We start from the raw sequence: 17,388 nt of genomic DNA, 5'->3' as shown, positions 1-17,388 counted from the left end.
AACTATAAAAGTGTACTTTTCTTCTGCCAAAAGCATTCATCGAAATCGTACGATTCACTTGCAAGCAAAAAGAGTTATAACGTTTTTTTTTTTTTATGTAAACACAGCGGATTCTAACGGAAAGTTGCACGAGTGTGGTCCGGAAAAGGCGAGGAACCTTTATTAATATTTTAAAGTTTAATATTATTGAACTTTTAGGCAGTTAAACGGCATGTATACGCGAAAATTTGTATAAAAGGAAGACGCTCAACAATGCTATACAGCTTTGCTTACATAGGTATGTTTATTATGTATACATAATAATTACAGTAGTGGTAATCACCACAACTGTTTATGTATGTGAGCGTGTGTGTTTGTGTGTAATCATAATAACAGTGGCTATTAAAAGTTTAAACGTATGCATCTTTGTTTGACTCCATGAGAATTAAATTCATTTGAATTAAGTCCTCCTTGTTTTTAACTTTTTAATGCTTCTTCTTACACAGAATTTATCACGTTTGAGGCTTTTGTATTGATGTTTGATGCCACGGCGTGTCACGACAAAACAGCTAAGCCATCGATGTGTCTGTTTCGAATCGATGAGACAAAATCATTGCAGAATTCGGATACAATTGTAAAAATGGTGACCCTCATTTTGTAAACTGGCGACCCAGTTGTATGTTTTTCATTTTCTAATAGTTGCAATCCCAATGATTCCGATAGCAATCGCTGACCACATCAACCCTGTCAGACACGACAGTGGACGAGGCAAACGAACGTTTTGTGGAGATTTCGTCGCCGATCTCATATCGACATTTCTCGGTCTTCAACTTGGGCCTTATTTTCCGTTAATAATGTTGAGAAACGGTCAAGTTTGAAGATGACGGTGATGACTTTCCTCAGGTCGATCATTTCTCCACTGGGTTGCATGATCAGCGTAAAGACTTAGTACGCGTATCATACATCCTGAAAAGCGGCTAGCAAAGTGCAATGCGTCAACAACAACTTTAAGGTAAAGCTCGACGAGCGCAAATACGACCGCCTTACGAACGAACGATTTGGGTGGCGAAAATCAAAACTAAGAACTTCTGTTCACAAAACTACCGAAGTCTAATTTGTTGACATTCATCTATCTCGACAATGTATCATAAGCTATCCATTTGATCTCGACACTCACGTAATCCATCTGCACAAAATACTGGCGATTATCGGCTTCGCCGGCCTGCGTTTGAAGACATAGAAACGCACTTCTGCGACAAGACCATAATATTATGGCCGTCGGAACTTCTTTAGATTTCGGAAAAGTCTTATGAACGAGATAAGAACCCTCAAGTGGCCTAGGGAATTCCTGGACATAGCTTTCTGTTACCTGCGGTTGATGCGGGTTTTTGCGTAAATCACGAGCCCGTGGTGAAGGCGCAAAACAGGAATGCCGATCATAACTAGACCTATCGGCTGTTGTAGTCCAGGATCGTAAAGGAGCCTATTTCGTGGCATTTTCGGTTGGGTTTGGAAATAGGGTTACAAACGGACTACCGACAGGCTAGGTATCGTACTGCTTTAAATCAAAGGGCAGCCTGAGCAGTTGTCGCATAGGCTGATCGCCATTTGACTAGACCGAAACTCAATGCCACTCTTCCACGGCCGAAAGCTTAGGTATCGTATGTGGCGTTGACAAATTCCGACCGTATCTGTATGGGCGACACTTCTAGTCGTGACTGACAGCATTGCACTACCTGAAGGGGTAGGCTGACCCTTACGCTGCCTACTCTTTGGGAGTTACAACGTTGACAATAAAAAACGGACCCTTTGTCGCGTCTGACCGTGCCACTGATACGAAGCGACTCCTCAATATGGATGCAAAGGAATGATTTTTGTCTGTACAAGATAATTGCCGAATAGGAGGGAGTGGCTCACATCCCAGCATACGTAGTCAAAAGGATTTAGCGGATCGAACGAGAGGCAACGCGGGGCCACGTTCCATCGTCCCAGGTGCCATCTTATGCCGTTTAGCTGATGAGGCATATCGATATCCGAAAGGTGTCCTAACACGTTAAAACATTTTTCTCAGAGTCAGGCTTACGACGTGGAGCGAGTTCGAGAGGCGTTGGCCTGGTGTGAAATCTGCAAACGGCACTACCGAGATTAAGGAAAACTGACGCGTGCTATCCGGTGTTAGCGTCGGAGGCTCCCTTCAGGAAGGTGGCTTTAGATTTAATGAGTTCCTTGAATGTCCTAGGCTGTAAAGCTTGTCCCCTGTTTTATCTAGCCCATGCCGGTTAGATGCCAGGCGACGTCGGATGCCGTAATCCGAAAACCGGGAATTATGCAATGCCTCTTCGGGGGCTTAGGCGCTGTCTTAACAGAAAACGCCGCCTGCTTCACATCGTTGCAGGTCACAGACTGTAGGCTAAACCATGTTTGGCACATCAGAACAGCCGTCGAAGATCTACGATGCAAGCGGCTGGTCAAGCACATGATTCGCGACGAAAAATGGTAGGTCTTTTGATGACGGAAGAGCACAGCTCGTTCTAGAGGCTTTTGCGCTGGATATTGTTTTCATTTAGTACATTTAGCCTAAATAAGAGGTTCTTTGAATTGGTATTCGGCTACCATATTATAATGTTTTGACCGTTTTTTTTGGCAGTGGAGACGCCGGGAGGCGGGATGCTGCGAAACTGCGTTGAAGCGTGTAGCTACAATTCCGGGTTCATGAAAGAACGATTCGTGGGTAACGAAGGACAGTACGAAGGTAACACAAAAAGTCAAACATGCAACGCCAGGGCTTCCCAAGAAGTTGAAGCTGCATCTGAGTGGGTCGTTTACTATCGCGAATAGAGTGGCCCCACACTGATACAGACTACCACGGATTATAGCCGGCAGCTTTCTAAACGAAACAGATATTGGGCAGCGAAATATACCTCGGTATCGCGGCCACAAACCGTAATATTATAATTACTAGATAACTACAGCTCAAATCTGTATATAAGGGGCTGTGTGAGACCTAATTGCACTTCAGCAGTAGCAGCTTTGTTATTCATGACAATATACGTATTTGTATATAAAGTTCAATTGGCTTCGTGCCTATCCGAATGTTAAATTCGGCAACACTAAATGATTCATAAAATTTTGTTTTGAGGAAACTTCAGGTTATATTACGTGGCTATATACAGTTACATGTAGAACGACTCCCTAATCTAATACTCTTTCAAATACATTTATAATAGGTTTAACTTAAACTACGCAAAAAAAAAACAAAAGTTATGTAGCCCTTCATGAGAACTACAGAATCTAACCGGTTCAAGAAAAAGTTAAGTTTAAGTCTATAAACATATTATTATAACGTAAAGTAAAAAGGAAGTGTATTAAGGCAATGACTTATACCTAGCTTCAGCTTCTATGGAAATGGCCTAACTTTCATTTACGTCCTCGTTCCTATTACAAAATCTAGGCGGTATTGGGTTATGAGCAATATTATATTGTTAGACAGAACTGCAAGAACAAGTATCATCTTTTCATGTTTACATTTTTTTAAATATTCAAAATCTATTATCAGGTTTTGGTACTAAGATATTGGCGAATTTGTATTCGAAGCCGCCGATGCGTCCGTGCTTGTGCACCAACTACTTCTGTCAGGTGATCACGAAATGTTTTAAAAGTAACGCTTATGCAGCTCAGGGATCAGCAAGAACAAGCATTTAGGTAGAAATATACTGATCTCGTCAATTCGCTATACTGTAAAGAATAATGAGCGACTCGAGAATTCAATGTGATGCAGGTGTGAATCTCTTGGTCTCTAGCCTACGAGATCTTGGCGGTGAGTTCCTGATGTTCCCTGATAAGCTTATCAAGCCACTGACGAGAATGCTCGAGCGATATCGGGAGGTTTGGTAGAGGTCTCTTGAAGACAAGAACCCCGATGAGATAATGGCCGACTCCCGAAAGTAGCAAGACCGTCACAGCGATCCAGCCTGAGTAATGAAGCATAATACCCAACACCAGAAAACCCAAAACCACCTGCAGCAGGTGCAGAAACGTCTGTAGCAGGTGAAACCGCACCCTGAAATGCGACGAACAAGATACGTCAGAGAATTGTAAATGTCGACTATGTTAGTCTTTATGAACTCGGAAGTGTTACCATTATAGTTATTGCTTTAGATGTGAGATTTCTGGGTAGCTGCAAACAAGAAATCCAAAAATGTGATGGCGTTATTGAATCATAATTGTGCGGAAGCTACAACAAGATATATAACGGGATGTACAAAAAAGGTAGGTTTCTATAAATAAAAGTTCGCCTTATCATTTTCAAAAATCTACTTTGTCCTGATCTAAAATGGTCAACACTCTGTTGCTGGAGCTTGTTACAGGTTTGTCTTATTAAATAAGTGGACACGTAACATATAAGAATAGTGGTTAAAGTAGGCTAGAAACGGACTATTTATGATTTTTGTTTTGACGTTTCTTTTGTAAGACCGTTCTTGCGAACGGCAGTAATTCCGTATCAAGGATCAGTTTGGAAAAGCTATACTGACGTTGAGATAAGCCTGAAATGCCTGAAGATCCCTTACCTGTACCAGATTTTGTCGACATTGATTTGGTGCCTTCCAGATAAAAGGACAAGATTTGTGCGCTGCTTTTCTACCGCGGAGTTGCTGCAAGTTTCGAGTTTACAGCGTCGAGTTCGAACGTAAACGCTCTCTGCAGTCCTCTGCCGGACCTCTCGATGATATTGGCGTGAAGCAATGATGTATTCGTAAAGAGCACTAAATGCAGCTACGCCCAAACACAAGCAAGTCATGCCTAAATCATCCAAATCGACATTAAATTGCCAAAAACAGTTTATTATATATTTACATCATTACATGGCCCGCAGCATCGAAGACTCATGTCTACTGTTCTTTCGTACACTTTGTATGCTATTCGTAGATGACAAATAACTCTATGAAAATCGGTAGCCCTACAGTGGTTCGCATACCGGGAACGAGGTTCTCTATAAGATACATTCGTCTCGCAAACCTTATTTTTTATATGACTCTCTACATTGACTTTATTCAGTACGTAAAAACATATAACGCATTGTGTAAATGATGAATTGTACATGATTATTGGAATGGAAAAGCTGATTCTGTAGTATAAGCACGCATCTTTGAAGTAATAATATTCCAAACGACCCACTTTGCTGATGGTCGAAAATCCAATCGTTGCTCATGCAGAAAACTTTTTATGTTTACTGATATCGAAACATCAACCGTTTACTAAATTCGAAGACTGTAAAAGCTAATTACGTTATTCAATCTTTTGATGTTTCTCTCAAGGGATGAGGGAGTCTTATAACGATCAGCCTGACTACTATGCATTTTTACTAAACGTGCAACATAATCGGGGTTACAAGGTTATACATTAACTTACGTTGAAGTGAAGTCTACCGAAAGTAGTATCAAGAAGAGGTAAGCCTTAAAATTGAAGAAACATGTTTTATTACAAAATGTATAGAATAAGCACAGTTGTGTGATTACAGTGAACAAACTGTGGCTTATGGATTCTCCGTCAGCAAAAACTCTTGCTATTGCAGATATGATGAAGAACTACGGAAGTTAAGACGAAATCAAGAACGTTTTTATTATACATTATTGTAAAAAACGTCTAGATCTAATGCAGCAGTAAAAAGGCTTCAGCTCTTCAAAGATTTTGATGCTACTAACCAACAACAGATGATAACGTGATTCCCTTTGACAATTGTTGAAAATGGTTCGTCAGATGCTGGACATCGAACTGTAGCTGCCATGACGGCCACCCGTTCCACGTCGATTCCGGCCTGAGAGGGTCATTGGGTCTGGTGCCTTCCACTACGCCCGCTGCAACAGCAGGCCAACAGTTAGCCAAGGGCAACATCTGCAAAGCAATTAAATGAAAGTGTTGTGTAAGCCGTCATATGATAGTAATAAAAATAATATATTTATGAATACGTAGGAAACGCTTTTGTATTGGAAGAACAGTGAACGGAAAAGGTATCACTTTGCATTTTATCATTGTATAGTAGAGAAAATAGAGATAAATCGATTAAATGCAAAGGACGGAAAAATGCAAGAGCTCATGGCGGGCGTTGCAACGACGCGAAAGTCCACACACAGTAATCACAACACGTCTGTCTGTTGCTGGATGTATATTGCAAGTGAAATTAGTAACTTTATAATGATGGGAACTGAATGACGAACGTGAAGTTAGCAAATGTTTTAAAGATTTTTCGTGTATATATATTACTTACGTTTTGAAGCACCGTTCTCAGGCACTATATATATATATATATATACACCATGTATATTAGGGTAATTTTTTGATGGGCTTCTTGTCGTGAGGTAAATGACCAATTCGTCGGGGCGACGTTTTCGCGATCTGAGAAATAAATAAGCCTTTATCTAATCTTTTCATGCTGTATAGACATTGATCAGGATGGAAAATTTTTTTGCTTACCTGCAACCGACGATTCACTTTATTTATTGTAATTTTTCATGCGGCTTTTGAAAAAAAGATGACCACAAGTGTCTCAATAGATTTTAGATGAAAACGATTTAAATATCTATGAAAATTATTGAAAAATTGTCCAAATATACTCTAAGGGTTTTTTGAGATTGTCTTAAATATGTTTTCTTTTTACACTTTTTGAATATTTTAGTCGCGTTCAGTCCTTGCAGTTGAGGAACTTTCAACCTATTATCAGCCTTAAGTTTTAACCCTACTAGAATTTTCTGTGTGAAGTTTATCTGAGAAACACTTGGATAAACTATACTTCTAAATATTGCTTGATGCATGGTTACAATTTGGAAGATATTTCCGGATTAAAGAAAGATTATTTTAAAGATGAATGAGTGATTTATGTTCCGAATTAAAGATGTCATCTGTATGAAAAATATTTATCTCGAATAGGAATGACTGTTAGCATATGGAAAAAAATAGTTGAAAAATTAATAAATTCGGTTCTAAAAACAACTCGTAAGAAAAATCTGGAATTCTTATATATATCCTAAAAAATGATATTTTTTTCACATATTGATAGACCATATCTAATGAGTTTGATACACATATTCAATCGATCTTCAATGAATGGATCTGAAAGAAAGATGATGTTCTATTTGTTTCATTTCTGTTGGTGTTGATAAAAAATCGAGGAACTACGCCTCCTACTACGCCAGGCATGTTATTTGGGCATACAGCGACCTTCATTAATAATCCAAACCCCCCAGAAACGATGGGGAGACATTGGTCTCCTTTGTAATTTGGTCCAACAGCATCCATATCCAGCCTCCTGACTGAGTCATAGAATTGTGTTTCCCGTTTGAGCTACATACATTTCTATAACACTAACTAGCTTCCAATAAGACAAGACCATTCAGACGAGCAAAATAATTTTTCATGGATATGGTACTATGTGTACGTATCAGTAAAATTACCTCGAACAAGTTTTTTTCTATAACACCTGAAATGTGCGGCATCGAGAAGGACCTGACGGAGGCAAGAGGTAGGGGAAGAACTGACGATAGGGCGGAAACACATTAGGACAATATCATTCGAAACGTACACAATACAAAAAGAAAAAGATAACTTTAATTGAGGAGCTACCCGTCTAAAAAAATCACTAATTTTTCCTAATTTTTATTTCCGAAGGTGGAGCTACATTTTCACCTGAATGTCGCCAACTACACAACAAAAATCATTCATAAGTGCCTAATGATCACCTATTCAATTTCGTGGAAGGAGCAACAGATGTTAGTATAGCTGAGTCGACGCTCTGTTTCCTCCTTCCGGACGAAGCTAAGGAATCAATTCATTACAATCGCATAATGTAAGACAAATTGTTTTGCCAAAACTACCGTTCGCTTCACCCGTTAGAAACCATTATCGGCTGTTGTAATGATCAATCGATATTAGATCTTCCCCCATAATCGGTCGGCACGCCTTTACGCGAACGCATACGATAATGGATTATTTGTGCCCAATGACAAGACTACTTACTGGCAATGATCGCTAACGACCGCGTGCCGACCCAGTTCGGACGAAGCAACAAGTTCAATAGCTAAGTTATTAACGTTCAACTTTGGCAGGTTTTATTATCATCGTTGTGGTACTATAGCCTCGTGAATAGACACTAGACTATCAAGCAGGTGATCAAGCAGGAATTTGATTCTTGAATGTTAACGCAGTCATACATATATGGATCGCCTTCATGGCGGAGGATCGTCACCGAACGAGGCTTCCACTTCATTTGATTTCATTCCTGTTTCCATCATTGTCATGGAACCGAATGACTGATGTTCACATGGCGTAGATTCCTCCAAAAATACAGCAGTAACATTTGTAAACGATCGCTCGCAGTTGAGCTCCAAATAGGTGTTCTTAAAAGAGATTACATTTTTTGAAACTAGCTCGATATATGTACCTTAGAACACATGCCTTCTCTAGCTCAATTCAGTAGTATTAACTAACTTATACTGGTCCGCAGTCGGGTGATAGAGGGATTGATTCTGCAGCTGCATAGAGCAAGCTTTGAGCTAAACTCTGACAGATTTAACTGGCGTATTAAATAAATTAATAGGAAAAAGAAAACTTATTTCCAGAAATCTCATACTTATAAAGCGGGCGTATATGATTCATGTCGATGCAACCGCTAAATAGACGGAAAAAAAACACTTCGCTTACATGAAATATAAATATGTTGTTTTGTCAAAAAAAGATATTCGTTCTTTTGTAGAAAAAGCTGTTGATTATGGCAAAGAAGAAGGTAACTAAATCCGCCTGGCCGCGTTGCTTGCGTTTCCGGCAACGAATCTTCCTGGCCTTGAGAAGTTTATATGTGCAATTGGTGCAGCGATACGACACTGCAACGAAATAGGTTCAAGTTTTTAAGTTGCATGCCTATGATTACGAGAAACATTGAGGTAGCCAGCTCGTCCTTGAGTGACGCAGATGATAAATTAGGGCGTCACCCTAGAAAAATTAGCGAATACGGAAAGATAATATTTTGATCATATTAACGCTAATTACGAAGACGAGATAAATAATGAAGAGGCAAAAATTAACTTTATCTAGCGTATTTACGAAACCCAACGATTTGCCTGAAGACGTGTACAAGCATTAGTCGATACACGCGTTATTCGCGCGGATTCGAACGTAATAAATAATTTAGCGTATTTTTGGAAACAAAGTGAAAAACTACGCTAGATTTTTTATTTATTTGTTTCTCAATATATACACAGATATCCATCTCAAAATGTGCCTGTCCATCGAAAGTAATGCCATTGCATAGAACCTTATACGTCCCGGTCTAAAACGCTTTATATGTCCGCTGTCCGAAGAATCGCACTATTCCGTATTGTACTATGTCACTATGTTTAGATTATACCAATGGGTACACACGTTTGAAATGATCTACCCGGTTATAGAGCCCGACATAACTTTTATAAGCTCACATTTACTTTGCGGTACAAAACGGAAAACAAAGCTAGCGCTGCCAACATTCGGATAGATATACCTAATCGCAATGACGAATAGATACTGTTTATTGGGCACACCAGATGTTTATTGGGGTACCAGATCAGCTTGGCAAAAAATTTCGAGCCATAGCAGCAAAAACACAATGAATAAAAATAGAAATGCGGAAAATAACACTGTAACATAAATATGTAATTGGTAAATTCGCATGCTCGTATGGAAGCTAAAGATGTATCTGCATAAATTCACAAGTTTTGACATATATATATATATATAAAAAGATACTATTTTTGAAAGCTATGCCAAGTTTTAACTTATATATAAGGAAACTTGGGAGATATATATTCGAGATGACCAAACCTACCCTATTAATTCTGTGTAAGGTAAAATACCTATTCATTGCCTTAGATGACAGAACTCAAAGCAGATATTATTTGTAAATATATTCATTTTTAGGTAATTTATAAATTTAATAGGTAACATTTCAATAATGCATTTACTAAGGAAATATTTTTAATTCAACTCATAGCAAATAGTCTGTAATCTTTTACTCGGCGAGGGTTTCTTTGCTGGTCAAATGGGGCGCTGTGAGGCAAAAAAGATGCCATAGGTTGCATGTAATAGAGCCATACATATTAGGCGAATATTGAATGTCATTTTTTCTATTCACACAAATCATATTAGGTAAATTTTATCAATCACTAGAATTTGAGTTTTTGGGTTTGATATTCTGTGATATATATGAAGATAGGTCAGCGTCCTCAAATATTGAGATCATGAAATGTTCTTTAACGTCAAAGGAACCGCTGCCTATCGTAAGTAGGAATAAAGTTTCATAAAAAGCAATTCAGTTTGTTGGCCACTGGAGATGACTGTTTTTTTGTAGGCCAACTTGCACAATTTAAAGATGCTGCATTAAAGACTTTTTGCAGGAATCCACGGCGTGATATTTGTGCCATTGTAGAATCGTGTTTCAGGAAATTTCTGCTAAGGCATACTTATTTCAAAAATGCTTCTCGTACAGACACCCCGTCTCGTCGCTACCCCACCTCGCGTTGCCTAACAACTAGGAAGCAACGTAAATGACTTCAAAGCTCTTTCGATTATTTTTGCTAGTACAGGAGGCATATTTAGGTAGTGCCAAATAAAGAAAAAAGTATAAAGGAAAGCGAAATTCTATTTGTATGATTGGTCACATAAGCTGACTGGGTTTTTAGAAGCTGGCGAATATATCGCGGCGTGATCTTGCACATTGTGACAGGATACACTGCCTCAAAAGCGTCCTAGCCCACTCGCAAGAAAATCAGACGCGCAATCTTTTAACAGGAGAACGCTTGGGTACACGTTGCGTTGGCGACAGCACTGCACCAACATGTAATGCGGTCGCAGTGGCAATCTTTGGTGCATCCCCCATATATTCCTGGCCTCACGCGTCGATTATTGAATCTTCGCCTCGTGCCTCAACGGTCGGTGCCCTCGGAGATAGTTTTCATCACGAAGGACCAAAAACGCCGTACCCTAATTTTTGTACGTCTGCCGAAGCAGGACATTTTTTTTTTTGAAAGGAGCCCACATAACGAAAGAAATAAATACATAATTTATAAGTCCATGTAAATGGTAATGTCAATAATAGAGTCAGAAGCAACAAAACAGTATCTGTTTGTGCATAAAGCACTTCATTAACAAGTCTTACAAGACGATATGTTCTTTATTTGTATGTTCCGTGCGATATTACAACCGAGGCCCCTATAGTTCCATTGACTCGACGCCAGATCCGGATTTCGCAGAGCAACAGATAGTATGGTTATCAACGAATATTACAGAAAACGCTCTTGTTTATATATTGATGTTCATAGATATCATCAACAATCAATTTATTTCCTATATCTATTTAAAGATATTGAAGCGAAGCAACAAAAGACAAGCATGAAGGAATATCTGTTACCGAATGTGTATGAGATGGAATAGAAAAACGCTCGTAGTAAGTGGCGCTAACGTCAGCCACAGTCGGGCGCAAAAGAGAACAACTTGATGTCACCTTCGGACCGAACAAGCGTGAAGTTCACGCGAAACAAGCGATGTCGCTATTAACAAAAAAAAACTATTGGAAATGAACAGCAATGGTTTGACAGCCGCAGAAACAATAGCAAATTAATTGGCGAACAAGAGTTCCCATACGTTTGAATGTTCCTTCCAATCCTGATTTCCGTCAAAGTAAAAACCGAAAGTGTACGGACGTATGAGCATACGAATATGCTACCAGCTATTCTGTTTATTAACTGGTTGAGGCCGTATGAAGGGACGCCGGTCCATTATTATATACATTTGTTTAGAAGAATAGAGTGGCCGACTTAAGCTTTATGCATATATTGCAGACTTGCGCCACGGTTAAACTGGCGAGACAGCTCTCACAGAAATGTGACAAAAATATCACTTAACATAAATTGAACCTTATTAATGGCATGTCGCAAGTGTGCGCTATACACGTCATAATTACGGAAGGAGGAGGAGGAGGAGGAGGGGGGGAGGCTCAACTATTTTCATTAATTCATGACTGTCTCGCGCGGGTCGCCACGGCATTTAAGGCTCCTAGAAGCCGACAAACCGTCCATTTACATTATTTTTTGAGGTGGAAGTCTGTTCCTACTGAGACCTCGTACATTGTCTTAGCCATTCGGGACTATGCAAAGACTCGAGCACGCTCGACCGGTGTTCGACCTCTCGAGACAAGCGTGGTCCGTATTGATGTCACTTAAAATCGAGTTGTGTTGTTTTTCAGTCTTTTTACACTTGTAATCTACGATGCTCGCTTAAGGACGGCGAGCTCGCTGTCAGTTCTATCTCTCTCTTAATGGGCGCAGTCTGCACCTCTTTATTACCCATAGCCCAGAGCTCCAAGCATCAACTACTTCAGATTTCACGATGTACTAACTCGTCAAGAGCCAGCCAAAACATGTCATTGAAGAAGGGTTTTAAAAATGCCTCTGATATAAAATATCACGCCCGAACTAAATGTAATCTTTATTAAGTGAACATGAAGCAACAACGGAAGGACTACCCTGATGTAACGTATCGAGTAAAATTACCTACGGCTAGATAACCGGAAAATAATTTCCGTGCGTATTTCAGGCTGTCCAGTTTATGACTGTACTAGTAAGTGTGTAGTGAGAACGCGATCTTCCTTGATTAATTCAGTTTATAAAAGAAAAAAAGATAAGAAGCCAGTGAAAGGGTCTAACCTATCAGGCGAAAGCAGTTGACTGTCGTAGCAACGCAGTATAGCATAATTCAGCAAATGCTTGGGCATTTTCAAAGATGCACAGGCGAACGCAATTGCCTGAATTGTTATATATATATATATATATATATATATATATATATATATATATATAATTATGAATAAACGAGTAAAAAGTGCAGAAAGTTCCACGCGTATATTGACGAATATCGTGTGTCATAAGATGGGTAGTTTTCAACGACCGGATGGCCTACCAAACGAAAACGTGGCAGCCCGTCGATGCCCCAAGTAGCTGAATAACTGTAAACATAATCGTAGTCATCATGGTAAATCAATTGTAGTTGTAATCGTTCATAGTAGCAGCTGAAGTAAGAAACAAATTGAGGTCGAATAGTTGTGCGTCGCAGTACGATCGGGGTGTGCAAGGGGAACTGGCGACATCTACCTGACTGCTGTTTCACACAGGCCGTTCTCAGTTAGGACGGGGTTACGTCGCCCAGCACAGTCTGGCAGGTGATAAGAACAGGATCTGCTAAAAGCCGCAAAAAAAATAGAAAATAGGCGAACGCGGCAATAAGCGAGGAAATGCCTTTTAGTCACTGTGAACAGAGAGAGGACTTCCCCGCAAAACAGACGGAAGAGTTTATATCGGATAGTAAGTTTAAATCTGACACGATATTTCCTCATGTTGAAAGGGGCATTCGCTTTACGACAAGTGTGTATTTTCGTAAGTCTCTTCTCGGCCAGTAGAAGGACACTTAAATGTATAAATCAATAAAGCTTTCCGTTGTGTGTCGATGCTGTGCAGTCATTGTCTGTATTAATCTTAGTTGCAGTTTAGCTAAGTGCAACGCTGTCAGCCTCAAAGGGAAATTTGACCCAAAAGAAGAAGAACTTTCCTAAAGCCTCAAACTAACATGTACATAGCCGTTGCATTAAATACAAATAATTCTTTTTGCCATTCCCATTGGGGCAAGTCGAGTACTATAGATGTGCACTGATTCTTCGATGCAATCTGCACACCTGACGGAAGATACTGTTTCATCAGTCGTCTTGTTATAATGCTGTTAGCACACCAGAGGTTACCGAAATACTTACCTATCTATGTTTAATTTGGGTTGGGTCGGGTTGGGTTAGGATTTAGGTTTCAGTGAAGTTTACTATGAAATCGAACACTGGTAGCATTAGCGCATCCTACAATAATACGAAGGTATCTTCAGATGATGACGATAATATTGTACGAAAACAACATTTTAGAAAAATTATATTGTATTATTAGGTACTCTAAAAAGGCCGGAGTGTACCCTAGAGCGCCTAGGTGGACACCTTATCCAATTATAGTACTATTTGCAATGCAGTTTGTTAACCTGTATGTTAAAATGGGTACAGATGTGTATCGGAACAAAAAATCAATTTGTTTATCATTAATGGTTCCGTAGCTACACAAACAGAGGCATATGACCTGTTGATTGGATTACGCAAAGACAATAAAGGCTTAACTCATATCATTTTTAACTTGTAGAAGTGAACTATTTATAAGAATGACGATTAGGTTATTACTATAATATTCTCTGCTATAGAGCTCTGAAAAGAAAGCGGGAGAAGCGTTATTTAAAAATGTCTGCTTACCTCAGCGTAATCTCGATCTCCTCATTCGCTGGTAATATTCTTCCAGCACTGCCCTGACGCACGGTCCGATAATTTCTGGCCAAAGACTATGTCAGTATCGAACTAACGCCTCCACTCCCGCCTTTGAATGAACTGCTAAGATTCTGGCCACAGCTGCGACGACTCGCTATAAGTATCACGACGAGCAGGATATCAACGACGACAAGTTCCGAAGTACACTTCCGTTACTTGCACTTCACCTTTGTTGTACTGAAGGTGCTCACATAAGACCATTGAGCAGTGAGTTCGTTCTCAACATTCTCCTAAGTTAAGCACTTCTACTAGCGCCAGATCAACGCCTATATGATGTTTTGAGCGTGTCGTATTGTCAGATGTTTTTTTTTTGTAGTAAATCCTACTGACTTTGCAAGTCTTGACGTCAGGTCAGGTTGATTGCGCAGCGGGTACTCTATACACAAGTTAGACACGCACCATTAATGGCCAATGAAGTTACTACTGCGGCGGAGGTAAACCGGCCTCGGCTGATGTCGTCGCTTTCTGCTACGCTATACGTTAGTGCGACAGAAATCAGAAGGTATACTAATATCGGTGAGGCTGACCAGCCAGCGATTTAGCTCATTAGCCGTATGAGACAGCCTGAAAAAGCCTACGGTTCTACTATTAGAACCAGCAGCAGCAGGCCGAAGTGCTTTCGACTGTTTGGTAAACAACAAAGACTTGCGCACGGACAGAATATGGCTGACTACAATGCACCGTAATAAAGTGCGTCACAGTCAATGAAGAACGGAGACAGGTACAACGTTAGTCGGGCGAATGAGCGTGCGAGTAATGGAGTTATGTTCTGCGTAGTGCTCGTCGTCCCTTAACGGAAGCCGACGTTGTTCTGACACTGCTCCACTACCCAGTACTACTGACCCAGTGGATACTATCCGACCCAGCTCTTCCAGGGCTCCTCATTTGCGGCGAGCACTACTGCTATTAACACGACTCTAGACTTCAATCCAGTGATGAGGTTTCAGCAGCAGCGAACTACGGACAACAACCAGCTCGACCAGCTGAAAGACCCTCAGCAGATCAAGTCAGTCAGCCAGCCGATCGACCAGTCTGTGCAGTTCGTCGTTAGATTCGACGCTGCCACCGCTCCTACCGTTATCGCTTCCCTTGCTCTGCCGCTTCGCCGGCGCTTCAGTTACTGCGGCTGCTGCGTCTGCTTCCTTTTGCAGAAGCGGTAACGACAACAGCATTACCAGCTAAGAGGAGGTTAAAACAGCTTCTAGCGCCACTACGTTGGCAACGGTGGAACAGCTTCCAGTTGTAACTTACCATTGGTGTCAGAGAGCTTTGCAAATAGACGGCGCTCCGAACACTGCCGTAGCATGACTGTTGCCGGTAACAACGTCAGTCCCATAGTTACGGCCGATCGGCAGCCGTACGGCAGCTGCGCGATGGTCGATCGCCATTTTGATTTACTGCGTCACCCAGTGATGAGAACGCTGGAAGAAACAAGCCGATAGCGCAGCAGAAACGCACGCAAAAATGAAAGCCTCTTGTGTGTCAGACGTTGCTGCGGAAGTCAAGCCATGACCAAAACCCGATCAAGCAGACCAAAGAGACAAGCGACCCGTGAACACGCTTGAATCGTTTCTCTTTGTCGTTGTATTGATTCATCGTCCTCATCGTTCGTTCGACGTTTCATTTGTGTTTGTTGACAGCGATGGTAACGGCTTGTCGTCGTCTCGACCCTTAATGCCACCGTTTCACAGCGATCACGCAAAGAAAAGTCGCCGCTAACCAGCCACCCAGCCAGTTTATTTAGATGGGATTGTTATGGTAGCACATACATTGAACTGTCGACGCAGTGCTTCGTGATTCCATTGGCGAAACACAGCGTCTAAAATAAAATAATTTTTCTTATAAACAGATCGGCAAACCTCAATTATTTTTTACACACCTATGTATATATATATATATATATATATATATATATATATAGATGCCTTATATGTAACTTTAGGGAGAATCTCGTAACCCTGTGGTAAATATGGTTATAAGTAGGCTGTTCTTCAGAAGGTTTCAGTTCTTAAACATTGAAGGTTCCGTTATCCGATTTGTGATCATCTGGCAACTGGATGGGATCTTCAGCTGTTCTTTAAGGGTTTCTACAGAGATGCGTCCCCGTACGGCGTCGTGAGCACGAATGTCGGGGCTTAGTCACGTGTCACTTGCTAGCTCAGAAGATCGATGACAACGGGTCAGGCTAGACACGGGATTGACAACAAGAGTAACGCCTATATCTTTATGGGCCAATAAAGGCATCTTCTCGGTCAGCCGGACAGATTCATACTGATCTTGTTCAGCACGTGAACCCACTCGGTGCTTTACCACCGATCCGTGGCGATTTGCACCTGTAGAAAGGCAGGTCATAGAGGATGAGGTTCAATGTTGAGCAACGGCATCATCGGACCCTCATTCATCCCAGGGTTTTTTTCCAGTAGAAAAATTCTGGTGACGAAAAAACGGGACCATATATTTCTGTGTCCACTACCGAAAGCGGAACTCTGCCGCGAAGCGAGATATGTACCTGTTGTTGCGCATCGACGCCCTCTACTTTAGCACCCGGATCTGATCAACGGATACCCATGGGTCAGCACGCACACGGACGACCAGGAAAAAAAAACCAATTTCTACGCCGCGGAGGCTGTATCAGCTCAAGGGGATGCTGATGGACAAAATCGTTGGGCCTTTAAAATACCAAACAAATCTCGTTTACTTTGTCGGTATCATAGTCTACCCACGTGACTTTGACATTAGCATGACACACGTGCAAAAGTACTGACGGCTATCGGCCCTGCTGGCCTCGCGGCTGAAAGCAAAAAACTACACTTTTATAATTCGGAAGATGAACCATTTAGGCTACAAGATCACCGCTGGTGGATATTTCCCAGATCGGAAAATATCTTGTTAGTGGAAACTCTGTCTACCTCCGCGTTGTTTGGAAAGGCTTAGGTTTCTATTACGGGTAGCTTATACTGGATTTTTCGTAGTTTGCAAGCCCC

At 40.9% G+C, this 17,388-nt stretch overlaps 1 protein-coding gene and 1 long non-coding RNA gene across 2 annotated transcripts; one reads left to right on the top strand and one right to left on the bottom strand.

Annotated features, from left to right (window-relative positions):
• Positions 1-258: 258 nt before the first annotated feature.
• On the bottom strand, positions 259-16,177 carry LOC111268512 (uncharacterized). Its single transcript, XM_022847535.2, has 4 exons — positions 14,333-16,177; positions 5,682-5,871; positions 4,548-4,779; positions 259-4,039 (listed from the first exon to the last, which is right to left on the bottom strand). The coding sequence occupies exons 2-4, from the start codon at positions 5,869-5,871 to the stop codon at positions 3,781-3,783; spliced, it is 681 nt and encodes a 226-aa protein (XP_022703270.1). The 5' UTR covers positions 14,333-16,177; the 3' UTR covers positions 259-3,780.
• On the top strand, positions 2,252-2,724 carry LOC147752369 (uncharacterized). Its single transcript, XR_015314250.1, has 2 exons — positions 2,252-2,475; positions 2,627-2,724. It is a non-coding gene; the product is annotated as an uncharacterized LOC147752369 (long non-coding RNA).
• Positions 16,178-17,388: the final 1,211 nt, after the last annotated feature.

Source organism: Varroa jacobsoni, unplaced genomic scaffold, assembly GCF_002532875.2.
Source record: "Varroa jacobsoni isolate VJ856 unplaced genomic scaffold, vjacob_1.0 scaffold_1296, whole genome shotgun sequence".
Lineage (NCBI taxonomy): Eukaryota > Metazoa > Arthropoda > Arachnida > Mesostigmata > Varroidae > Varroa > Varroa jacobsoni.
The sequence above is the reverse complement of the archived record's forward strand: the minus strand, read 5'-3'. Positions and strand labels throughout refer to the sequence as shown.